Source organism: Populus euphratica, unplaced genomic scaffold (genome assembly GCF_000495115.2).
Source record: "Populus euphratica unplaced genomic scaffold, PopEup_1.0 scaffold179.1, whole genome shotgun sequence".
Classification (NCBI taxonomy): Eukaryota; Viridiplantae; Streptophyta; class Magnoliopsida; order Malpighiales; family Salicaceae; genus Populus; species Populus euphratica.
Window position 1 is genome coordinate 393481 of NW_011500059.1, and position 12176 is coordinate 405656.

The following is a 12176-nucleotide window of genomic DNA, read 5'->3' on the forward strand; positions in this document are numbered from 1 at the left end:
TTTCCTGCTGGTTAGCTAGTTCATGAAGTCAACATTTTCAATTGCTTCCAGTTGATACCAAAAGAAGAAAGCATGTCGCTGAAAATATTCTTCTGCAAAACTGTGGTAGCATAGGGAACTTCCTAAATGACTTTAAAAATTCATCAGGAAAACAATCAATATAAGACTACACTATTTTGAATTGTTACAGTGAAGGGAACGTGGAATGAAGCATGCTAAAAACTACTGATGTAGGGACAGTATTATGGTGGCTGAAAAGCCAACACCATCCAGACAAGCAAGGATTCTACCGAATACATATTTGCAGATAAGCTGCCAAAAGTATATGCAGTAGAATCCCATCCATTTTCTCCAATTACAAAAGGTACAAATCCAAGGCTTTCCTCATTATTTAATCCTCTGGAAGCAACACAACTCAAAATTTGGGATCTGTACCAGAAAACTTGTAGCTTAATCTGATTCAAACCTCAAATAATTTACCAATTTTGCGCCAACCCCTAAAATCTCAAATAAACACGATCTATTCCATAAAGAAACACAAGGAGCAACTTTCTCTAATATGTCCTGCATGAGGACATCAGCATGAAGAAGTTGGATGCGGTAAGATAAAAATGACAGACAATTTTTGTCGTTTACCTTCAAGCATAGCTATCCCACGCTGCACGTCTTCTGGTTGTTTAGAGTGAACAAGAGCCCATGACAATCGCATAATGCTATCCCTTTTAAGTTCCTCTGAGTCACCTTCAGCAGCTTCTGCAACCTCCCTCTCACAGCCCTGGCATCAAAAGGACAGAGTGTTAACCAAAACACAAAATCATGGAAAATTGAAATAACTATTGATTCAATGCTTGCAAAACAACTTATAGGTCCTTAGTATTTTTAAGTAGCAAAGGCAACATACACGCTAAAGACCTGGGAGTTGGGACTGAATGAAACACATGCAACATCAGAGAAAAAGCATTCCAACACTTCATTTCCATTTTTATAAAAAGATTTCGCAATTCTTGCTCTAAAGTATTTACATACCATGACAAAGGACAATAACAGAACTTCTTTAGCAAACTAGGACACTAAAGTTAAACGAATCTTAAGTTTCAAATATACACAGGGAAAACATCAGGAGACGCCCATTCAGCTGAACAAGTAGCAGTGAAGAAAGCAAGAGCAAACATATACAATATTCCAAAGCAAAAGAACAGTGTGACATGATTCCATTCCCGGAAAAAATGATGATACAGACGAACTGTCAAGCACACAAAATTTAGACAACCCGATTGTAAATGCCTCCAAAACCATTAAGAAAAATGAATTAAGAGTATTGAAGGGGTACAAAGACCATTATAAAATAAAAATGAACCGGCTCCAGATGGGACCTATATTTTTAGCAAAATTGATTTCTATTGCCCTCAATTTTCTTACTTCAAAACAAACAAAAAAAACGAAAAAACGAAAACCCTTTATTCTCTATCTTAAAACTTTCACCCTTTCCTTGCATTCCTCTCATATTCAACATCTATCATCAATCCTTGCATAAACCAAAAGAATTTTTTTTTTTTTTAATCACGAGTTTTAATCTTTCTGTCATAACAATCAACTCCAGCATCACGAATACCAATATTTTCTAAACCACAACATGGTTAAGCATTCTAACAAGTGTAAAACAAGAAATCCGAGTCTATATATCTCAAAAAGCAACGACTTTTGCTAAATTACCAAACCCCATATGATCATCTACAAAATTCTCAAGAACCCACAAATATACTTACATTAATGATGTCACGGTCGCACCATGGGATATGATCATCGCTGGTGAAGAAGGAACCGACGGACTCGAAGACCTCTCTGATCTTCACATCCATTAATGAATGTTGTTTTGGAGGGGTTGTGGTACGTTTACTAAAGGGTTGTTTTACATTTATAGGTCCGTGCTGGGTTTAGTTTGGTTTATGTATGTAGTTTTGTAGGCAAAGAAAGGCTTGTAGGAGATGGAGAAGAAGAGATATTTGCTAGCAGAGATTAAGGATTAAGTAATTGACTTTTGTATGGTTGTGATTTTTATTCTATAACTTCAATTTTAGGTAAAAGAATGGAAAGACGGTGGTTTTTTTTTTTTTAATATTATATTACACAATTATTCAGGGTTGATAGCAAAGTTATTAAACCATATCACGGTCAAAAATAGCAAAGATATTTTAGTTTTTTTTTTGGTAAGATTTTAAACTTGTGATTTACATTTTTTGAGAATATGTATAAATTCGTTAAAAATGACATGCATTTTTTTTTGAATTTGAGAAATTTTTATTTTTAAAAAATACATTTTATAATTTTAAATAAATAAATAAAATTTTAATTATTTCATTTTTTATAAAAATTACAGACCCGTACTCAAAACTTATTATACATGCTAATACTAACATATATATATATATATATATATATATATATATGTATATATATTTAAAAAAAAACATTATTCAAAAAATAAATTTAATTTTAATTGAGACATGCATTAATTTAAAAATATTTCCTATCATTGAATAAAAAAATGTGTAATAAATCTTGTGGATGTTAACACCTCTTATCTAACAATGGAGGGCCGTAAAATAATAATTTATTAAAAATGACAAGTCTCAAAGCGGACGAATCTCCGATAAAAAAAAAAAAGCCTAACTTTTCTTATGAAAAAAAGAAAAAAAAACTGCTTTTAATAAGCGGAATCCTACTAAAAAATATCCTTTATCGTATCTTAGAAAAGCATCTTCAAGGTTTTAATTAGTGTGGTTTGTAAAAAATTATGGAAATTTATTTTGTGTTTTAAAAGTGTTTTTTAAATTAAATTTAATATTTATTTTTTTATTTTAAATTAAATTTTTATTTTTTAGATCATTCTAATGTGTTTATATAAAAATAATTTTTTTAAATTTATAAAATATTAAAAATATATTAAAAAACATTTTTAAAATAATCATTACTAAATAATCATTACTATACTTTCAGATGTACCTACAAATTTTCTGAAAAATCAAGGGGACAACTTTGTTTAGATGAATTTGTGTTTAAGAATTTAAATTTTATGATATGTTTGAAGTATTTATAAGATGTTATTCAAGAAAACTCCTATAAATTTTGAATATTATTTCACTATAAATCTTGTTTGTTTTTGTATATTAAAAATATTTTTTAAAAAAATTAATTTTTTTTATTTAAATTAATATTTTTTTAGTATTTTCAGATTATTTTAATGTAGTGATGTCAAAAATAATTTTTTAAAAATAAAAAAAATATTATTTTGATATATTTTTAAATAAAAAACACTTTAAAAATCAATTACAACTACATTCTTAATCACGCTATATTTATAAAGCTACATCATAGTTTTTATTATTGGTGAAGAATATGGCTTAAATAAAAATAGGTTAAAATTTAGTTTATTTATTTAAATTTTTTTATTTTTATGTTTTTACATTATTTTGATAGATTAATATTAAAAATAAATTTTAAAAATATTATTTTAATATATTTCTTGAAAAAACCATTTTAAAAAAATAATCAAAACAACACTCCAAACACTACCTCCTACCTGTTCTACCCGCGAAGGGTGTTGAACATATGAACTGATTCAACAGTCTCTAATCGTTCTTTATTCGAAGGAAAAGTAAAAAAATCTCCAAAGCTAGCAGATGGGAACTGGGAAAGTGGAAGGAACTAAAACAATGGCATTCTTTTCTGAACACATGTTTCATGCTTGACTGTCATTGTTTGTGTTTTTAATTATTCCAAAATGGATTCCTGCACTTAAAGCTTGAGTATTAAATTCATCTCATAGCAAAACTTTCTGAAACGAAAGTCTAAGGCCTCTGTGGGAGAACTAAATCTCTTAGTGGGGTTCCAAATCCAAGGCATTTGGTTCCATTCTTAGGCTTTTAAGTGAACCAAAATGTCTCTGCCATGTATCCACACCCCCTCATTTTCAGTTCTACTTGTACACTTGCTAGTTAATAGCACAATCAGGATCACACAGCATGGCAGATTCCAGCCCTCTGTTGTCTCCGTTCCTTCTGGCGGAGCCTGAAAATTCGGCTGTCGATGAACCTCAGGCGTCTCTTGATTCGGTTGTTGAAAGGGTAATAGGAGATTTTGGATGGACCCAATTAGTTCAATCCACCCTTGTATTGTTATCAAGGTTCTTTGATGCTCAGCAGACATTCATTAGTGTCTACGCAGACTCGGAACCGGCGTGGCACTGCATCAACAATGGCATGTGCAACTCAAGTGCTAACATATGTGACCTTTCCAGGTCTTCATGGGCCTGGAATGGACACACTTACAAGACAATCATATCGGACTGGGATCTTGAATGTGCAAGCTCCTTCATAAAAGGCCTGCCAGCGTCATCTTTCTTTCTCGGTTGCTTGCTTGGTGGTTTCGTTCTAGGCACACTTGCTGACACTTCTCTTGGCAGAAAGAACTTGCTAACACTTTCTTGTCTAACAATGTCCATAGCTTCTCTCATGACCATTTTCTCCACTAATGTATGGATCTATTCTGCCTTCAGATTCTTAAGTGGATTTGGCCGTGCAGCAATTGGAGCAACTGCTCTTGTGTTAGCCACTGAAAAGGTAGGAAGCAAATGGCGTGGCCAAATGGGAACTATTGCTGGAATCTCCTTTGCATTAGGGCTATTATCTTTGCCAGTTATAGCGTATATAAACAGAAATTCTTCATGCGCTGGAATCTCCTTTGCATGGGGACTATTATCTTTGCCAGCTATAGCGTATATAAACAGAAATTCTTCATGGAGAACTATCTATGTATGGACATCAATTCCATCCATCTTGTATTGTGTACTAGTTCATCTTCTAGTACTCGAATCCCCCCGCTGGCTTTTCTTGCAAGGCCGCAAAGAAGCTGGTATGGCAATATTGAAAAGACTTGGTCCAGCAAGCCTGAACTTGTGCTTACCCTACATTTCCCTAAAAAAGGAAGCACCAAAAACTAACCTCTACTCACCAATCAAGATTTTACTCGTGAGAAAATGGGCTCTTCAAAGGTTGTTAATTGTGATGCTAACAGGTTTTGGCATTGGAATTGTGTATTACAGCATGCCATTAGCAGTGGGAAACCTGGGCTTCAATATCTACTTGAGTGTTGCATTCAATGCTTTAGCTGAAATACCATCATACATCATCTTTTCCTTTATCGTAAGCAAATGGAGCAGAAAGGGATCTCTTCTTGCATTCACTACATTAGGTGGCATTTGCAGCATAATGTGCATCATGAACTGGAAGGAAGTGGTGCTAATTGGACTGGAGCTGGTATCATACTTCAGTGCCTGTACAGCTTTTATTATGCTAATGATTTACACACTGGAATTGTTTCCAACATGCGTGAGGAACGGATCCTCGTCGATGGTAAGGCAAGCACCTGTATTTGGAGCTGTGTTTAGCCCAATTCTAATTTCTGCTGGGAGAAGTAACAAGGTCTTGTCATACGGGGTGTTTGGCTTGGTGATCTTGTGCTCTAGTGTGTTTGTTTTCTGTTTGCCAGAGACAAGAGGTGTGGCGCTTAGTGATACCATGGATGAACAAGAAGAGAAAGAACAGCTTGCTATGTAATTAATGGCGATACAGAAAATTTACATATCATTCATTTCTGCCACTTTACACTACTTTTCTAAATTAAAATATTTTCTTTGCCACCTTTGATTCGGTTCAATCTAATTTCGTGGACATCACACATTAAACAGGAACCTGAAAATCTTTCGGTTTGTTTATCAGGGGGGCAATTAATGCTCAACTTGTCACAACTTTGACAGGGCAGCTCCAATATCGTCCTAATGAGCAAAGCCTATCTTTTTATGAGGTCCAAAGTCCTGTCATGATTGGGTTCATACATGCAAGAAAAAGCAATGCAATGTCTTCGGCCTGTATAATGTTGCTGAGACCATGAACTGACTTTAGTTTGTCACGGTGCTCGTGAAGAAAGAGGTGTTTAATTGTTTTAGTAACGGTTTATTTTTAAAATATTTTTTTTGGTAATATATTAAGATAATATATATTTTTATTTTTAAAAAAATATTTTTACATTAACAAAACAAATCAAAATGATAAAGAATATAAAAAAAATTTTAAATAATTTTTTTTTTAAATACAACTACAACAAAAAACAAGAATCTATTAAAAAAAAATGATATTGGTGCGAAGAAGGATGCAATGCAAGAATATGATTTCTTAAACAAATGAAAGCAGGTGTTCCTGGCAAGAGTTGGTTTATTGTGCCCAAACCATTAACTATCTGTTTAACATTGTGTATTATGTTTTTTAAAATTTTTTAATTTTAAATTAATATTTTTTTAGTGTTTGTTTAACGCTTTGATGTGTTAAAATAAATAAATAAATAACATATTATTTTAATGTATAAAAAAAACACTTTAAAAAATAACTTTTCTTAAAAATACTAAAAATTATATATATAAAAAAAAGTAAATAACACAACAAATATGCATTATGCAAACGCCACTTAAAAATAAGATAAGAACGAACATTTATCTATCTAGCTAGATAAATTATCTAGGATTTGAGAAAGCAGTAAGTAATTTACAAGTTCATGGTTGTTTTGTGGTTTTAAAATAATTTTTTTAATATTTTTAGATTATTGTAACTTCTTTATATCAGAAATATATTTTAAAAATTAAAAAAAAATATTTTAATATTTCTTTGAACGAAAACAATGCGCATGCAAAATCCATTGCAAATTTTCCATGAACGTAGAGTATTACAGAAATCTTTTTGTGGATTGGGTTGTTGGAGCTGCACGAAAAAGATCCGAGGAGAAGTTCTCGTGCTGGGATGAAATTTGCTTTACGGGGCTTACAAGTAAGGTTTGGATTTTTCAGAATTTTGGAACCCAAACATGATTCTGTTCTTGTACTCTTAATTTTTCTTACGGATTTTGAAGAATAGATTGCCAGCGTCGGGGTTAATCCCTTTTTTCAGTAACTTCCCTGCTAGTTCTTCAGCTGTTTGGTCGAATACCAACTTATTGATGGTGGAAGATTGGACATTTTGACTAAAACAAAGACATTAAGCAGCAGCCTTCAAGGGGTAGAGTCGTCAAGACAAGACACACCACATTCTAATTCCATGAGCATTACATTGATCAACAGAGAACTTTTCATTGAGGAACATCTTAACTTTCAGCCTGACTTTATTTTCCATTTATCTAGTTAGTGAACCATTTGATTTACAATCTCATGCATTTCCCACCTTGCCAATCCTCAGGAAAACAGGAAACTTGACAACTTTGTGGTCGTGCCCATCTTCATTCCAAGCACGCTTGAAACTTTCGATCATATCATCCCTCAGTAGCTCCACACCCTTTGTCTTCGCCGTTTGATAGGCGGACGATGACCTTAGGTACGTAAAATACTCATCTAAATCCATCAGTTTCTCTGATACAAACTTGAATGGTCCTGTATGATCACCTCCTTCAACTGGCTCAAAGGGAAAATCAATGCTCATATACTTGTCGTCGATCAATTTAAGCTGCGGTTCCCAGTAGGGATCAGAATCAATGGAGTAAAATGGATTGAGGACTGAGTCTACAGAGTCATTGACTTCAGGAATTGTGTAGCACCAAGCAGCAATGACCCCATCAGGATTTTTGAGTATCCATTTAACTTGTTGGTAAAATGCACGGAGATCAAACCAATGCATGGCCTGAGCAATAGTCACTAGATCAACACTAGATTGTGTTGACACAGTCCGTTCAAGTCCACTCATTGACATAACTGAAGGCGTATGGTGGTAGCTCACATTGGGAAGTTTTGGTGCAAATTCCAGTTGTTGCAGGCTTGTGTCTGTTCCTGTTACATGCTTGTATATCCCAGCTAGCTGAAATTAAGAAACTTGGATTGGTTAGAATACTAGTCTTATCAAGAATTGCAATCAACACAGATGTCAGGTAGAAGAACTGGATAAGAGACAGAGGAGGGCAAGAGAACTCACCGATCGAGCAGCCTGCCCACTTCCTGTGCCAACATCCCATACAAGGTCACGAGCGGGAGTTTTTGAGGCAATGAATTGGAACAGTTCTTGAGGATAACTAGGCCTTGTCTCTGCATATTGTTTTGCCTGATTAACGAACAGCTCGGCCATTTCTTCCTTTTTGTGAGCTTGTTTTGCTATTTAAAAATGGATGTGATTGGCTTATCTTGCTCCTCCACCATTTATATGGGTTTCATTTTTCAAGATATTGTCACAAGGACAATGAAAACATATTGGCAGGCTGGAGGGAATGAATAACAGGGGATGCATTATCTATTTTTCATGGGTAGCCAATTTTGATGCTTCCATTTGGTTTGACTAATTATTCTTTCTTAATAATTATGAAAGACTTTTGACTTAATTCAATGTATCTCATGTGATTTCTTCTTCTTGTAATGGTCCCTCTTGTTATTGGATTTGATATTGGGTTTGATTTATCTGCACAATGCCAAATTGGTATGTTTTCCAAGCATATGAAAAGGTTGAGACAAGGTAATACATTAGAGTCGTTTTCATGTTTTATAAGTATTTTTTTAAAAATTAAATACTTATTTATTTATTTTGCTTTAAATATTTTTTTAATATATTTACATCATTTTAATATATCAATGTTAAAAATAATTTTAATCTTTCCACCTTAATTCCTAAGTTAAAAAACATCAAAAATATATATTCCAACAAATCAAAACAAAAGTGAAAAAAAGCCTCCAGTCATCTTTTTCCACATGAAAGGATTTGTGCGGACAAAACTACACTAAGGCTTCTTGCTAATACCAATTATATCCTATCTATATATACACATATTCAATCTTAACCCTAGCTTTTCATTTTCTCATCCATTGTTGCTGCTGCTGCTTCTGCCGTTCACAAGAGAGATCTTCAAGGTATGTCAAATTCCTTTCTTTACTCCCTCTCCACTTCCCGTCTTTCTCTCCATTCCGCATGCATGGATGAGCTCCCATTTCTGATGCTCAATCTTTATAAAAATATAAATAATATTTTTGTATATCTAAGAGATTGTCATGGATTTTCACGTATATCAAGAATGTTATTAATTAATATATGCTATCATAATTTTTTTTCATATTTTTCTAATATTTTTTTCTGGTGGTAGTGGAACGGGCTTTAATCGGGTGTGTTTTAAGAAAAAAAAAAAATATATAGGATTGACAAAAATAGAAAGTTTTGAATCTCTTAGGAGCTTAGAATAATCTTATTTTAATTATTAATGTTTCAGTTCGTTGTTTGGACTGTTTATATCAAGCTGTGTCGGGAATATTTTAGTTTTATGCTTAATTATGTGTTTGGTAAGTAAATTTAGATCTTAACTTATCATGTGTTTAATTTACTTGTTTAGAATGTTTATATTTTGTTCGTATTTGAAATATTTTAGTTTTATATTTAATTAAGCAATTGAGATTGATTGAATTCTTTTATTTAACAAAATGAGTAAAATTAATCAAAAAAATTAATCGAAATTTATCTATGTATTTTAGTTTGAATTTAAACATGGTTGCAACTTATTAATTATTTTTAAAGAAATAAAAATGATGTGATTTTTTACTTTGTGAACAAAATTAAAATTAATCTAATGGTTCGGTTAAAACTTATAATCTTAATTTTAAATTGAATCAATCACCGAAACAGGTTTAGAAACTATCACCATAACATTTTTGCCTTGGCGGTTTTGATAGGCAGAAAATGAATATAAATATAAAATACTCATCTAAAATCGATTGATCTCTCTGTTACAAACTCAAATATATGGTCCTGTGTGATCAGTTTCCTCTCAATTGGCTCGATCGGAAAATAAATGCCTGCACGCTTGTCTTCCATCAAATTATGGGCTGGCAAATACCAATAAGAACATTAATCTACGAGGTAAAATTGATGGAAGATTGAGTCTGCAGGGTAATTTTGAGTAGCCAATCTATCACTTGGTAAAATGTGGCACATGGTTTGTTTAACAGTTAATTGATTCATAATAATTATATACAAAAGCATGGAATTCTATGTCAAAATACTTAATTTTATAAAATATAAAATTAAATTGTTAAGTGAGGCTTAAAATATAATTTATATTGTTATTTAATATATTTTTTTAAGTAAAAATTTTTTAAACTTGAAATTTATATGTATTATTATTTTATGCAATCAATTAATTTTAATTAAAAAATAATGATGAGATTCTAATTTATGATTATTTCATCAATAAGAAAACTATTTTAATAAAAGAACACAATTATGTTTTATATTATTTTTTAATAATTAATCAATATATTGACTTATATTAAAAAAACAAAACATGCACTCCAAAATTAAGAAGAATCAACTCTATTAAAACTAATATGTAAGGTTAAATCCATCGCTAAAAGTTAGAAAATTAGAATAAAATATTAAAATAATTTCTAAAAAATAATAGATTAATCCTGTTTTTTCAACATGTGACTATATATACATCACATAAACCGATAATAATATAAAATAATGTTTAATTTTAAATCAACTAGCTTTAACTTTACAATATTTCATTGATATTTTATTATGACTATCAAAACTCTAAAAATTATAAAATTATGCATCCTTGATTATTATCTTATATTATTTAATAATATTAAATTTTATTTATACTATACTAATGATTATTTAAATAGCTTAAAACATATGATCGATCTATATTTGTTGTGTAAATCGTATGCTCTTATATATAAAATTATGGTCCAAAGCAATGATTTGGAAATGACATGATAAATATGTGCTTGATTCTAAGACTTTCATATATAAAATTAATAAAAAATTTAAATAAATAAATAAATAAATAATATATTTCTCTTTTTTTTTCCAGTTTATTAGAGGCCCTTTGAGCCCTGGGCTACACAATATGGATAAGCCTTTCATATTATATAATAATCAAATAAGTTGCAGTGATAGAGACTTAAATATATTTTATTAAAAAAATAAAAAACTATCGAATACATAAAAACTAAATAACATATTTATCTTTAAATATGCAGAATCTGTTTTAGGTTTAATTTATTTTTTGAAAAGTAGTTTCTGAAAAATTATTTTCTAGATTAGAAAAGTTGATAAACGAAAAATATTTTTTGATTGAAAAAAAATTTAGTTTGGTTTCTAGAAAAATATTTTTCTAAAACATATAGGAGAAAAACACTTTCCAGAAATTATAAAACATTTAGAAACGTCATATTATTTATTGATTTTATCATATTTGATCCTCAAACTTTTAATTGTTATATCATTTTCTATTATATAATCTAACACTGAAAAATATTTTCTAACTTATTTTTTATTACACTATCAAACATCAAAAAATAATTTACTTTTTTAAAATTTACTTTTCTAAAATTTATTTTAAAAAAATAATAATTAAACCTTAATAAATCTCATGTTATGCTGAGAACGAGCCTGTACGGGCCCTATTAACGTGCTAGCCCAAGTGACGTACAAAACCTATAATGGGCTGAATGGTGCAAGCCGGCCTAACATATGACTGACTAGTCATTGACTTTTATGCCAAAGACAACCACTATATATCATCTGGCGTTCGTGCTGTTCATTTCACACCTCTAATCTACATGGTTGATTCAACTGTAAATTGTAAAATCTTGGGAAATCTTGTTTTTTATTAGAAAAAAATCTTATTTAATTTTTAATTTATTAATTAATATTTGAATTTAGCAATTAATCACCAAACACCACATTATCATGGGAGGAACTCAATCTAGAAAAGAAAAGCATAAGCTAAAAGATTTTCATGCCAAATCCAATTAAAGTCTACGAGAGAGTGTTTTATAAGCAATGAATTGGAATTTATCATACAATAATATAAAATCAATCTTTAAGTTTTTAGATTTAATTAGTCTTTTATCAAAATTTTACTAATCAAATAAATAATGGTAGAAATATGTAAGTTTTATATATAGAGAGAGTTTTCATTTTAAAAATGTTTTGAAAAATAACGTAAATTATTAATGAAATCTAACACGAGTTTATATTTTTAAACTGAAACAATTCTTTAATAAAACAGTTTTACAAGTAACCTAACCCTAGCCTTTTAATATATATATATATATATATATATATATATATATATATTATCAACTTGGCCAT

The 12176-nt window shown here is 30.6% G+C and overlaps 3 protein-coding genes across 4 annotated transcripts in view; 1 reads left to right on the top strand and 2 right to left on the bottom strand.

Moving 5' to 3' along the window:
• Nucleotides 1–2037, bottom strand: part of LOC105108021 (mitochondrial fission 1 protein A-like) — a 3165-nt gene extending 1128 nt beyond the window's left edge. The window contains exons 1-2 of the mRNA XM_011002158.1: nucleotides 1767–2037; nucleotides 637–775 (exon numbers count right to left, since the gene is read on the bottom strand). Coding sequence (XP_011000460.1) covers nucleotides 637–775; nucleotides 1767–1859 — 232 coding nt within the window. The 5' untranslated portion in view covers nucleotides 1860–2037. The remainder of the gene's footprint in view (nucleotides 1–636; nucleotides 776–1766) is intronic.
• Nucleotides 2038–3620: 1583 nt separating this feature from the next.
• LOC105108019 (organic cation/carnitine transporter 3-like) lies at nucleotides 3621–5662 on the top strand. 2 transcript variants are annotated; one of them, XM_011002157.1, is made up of 2 exons: nucleotides 3621–4716; nucleotides 4789–5662. In XM_011002157.1, the coding sequence occupies exons 1-2, from the start codon at nucleotides 4023–4025 to the stop codon at nucleotides 5613–5615; spliced, it is 1521 nt and encodes a 506-aa protein (XP_011000459.1). In that variant the 5' UTR covers nucleotides 3621–4022; the 3' UTR covers nucleotides 5616–5662. The 2 variants fall into 2 exon arrangements, with proteins under 2 accessions (XP_011000459.1, XP_011000458.1); XM_011002156.1 differs by having other exon boundaries at nucleotides 3621–4706; nucleotides 4779–5662.
• A 1357-nt stretch (nucleotides 5663–7019) lies between these two features.
• Nucleotides 7020–8422, bottom strand: LOC105108018 (putative methyltransferase DDB_G0268948). Its single transcript, XM_011002155.1, has 2 exons — nucleotides 8007–8422; nucleotides 7020–7892 (listed from the first exon to the last, which is right to left on the bottom strand). Exons 1-2 carry the CDS (start codon nucleotides 8154–8156, stop codon nucleotides 7251–7253), a joined length of 792 nt encoding a protein of 263 aa, XP_011000457.1. The 5' UTR covers nucleotides 8157–8422; the 3' UTR covers nucleotides 7020–7250.
• Nucleotides 8423–12176: the final 3754 nt, after the last annotated feature.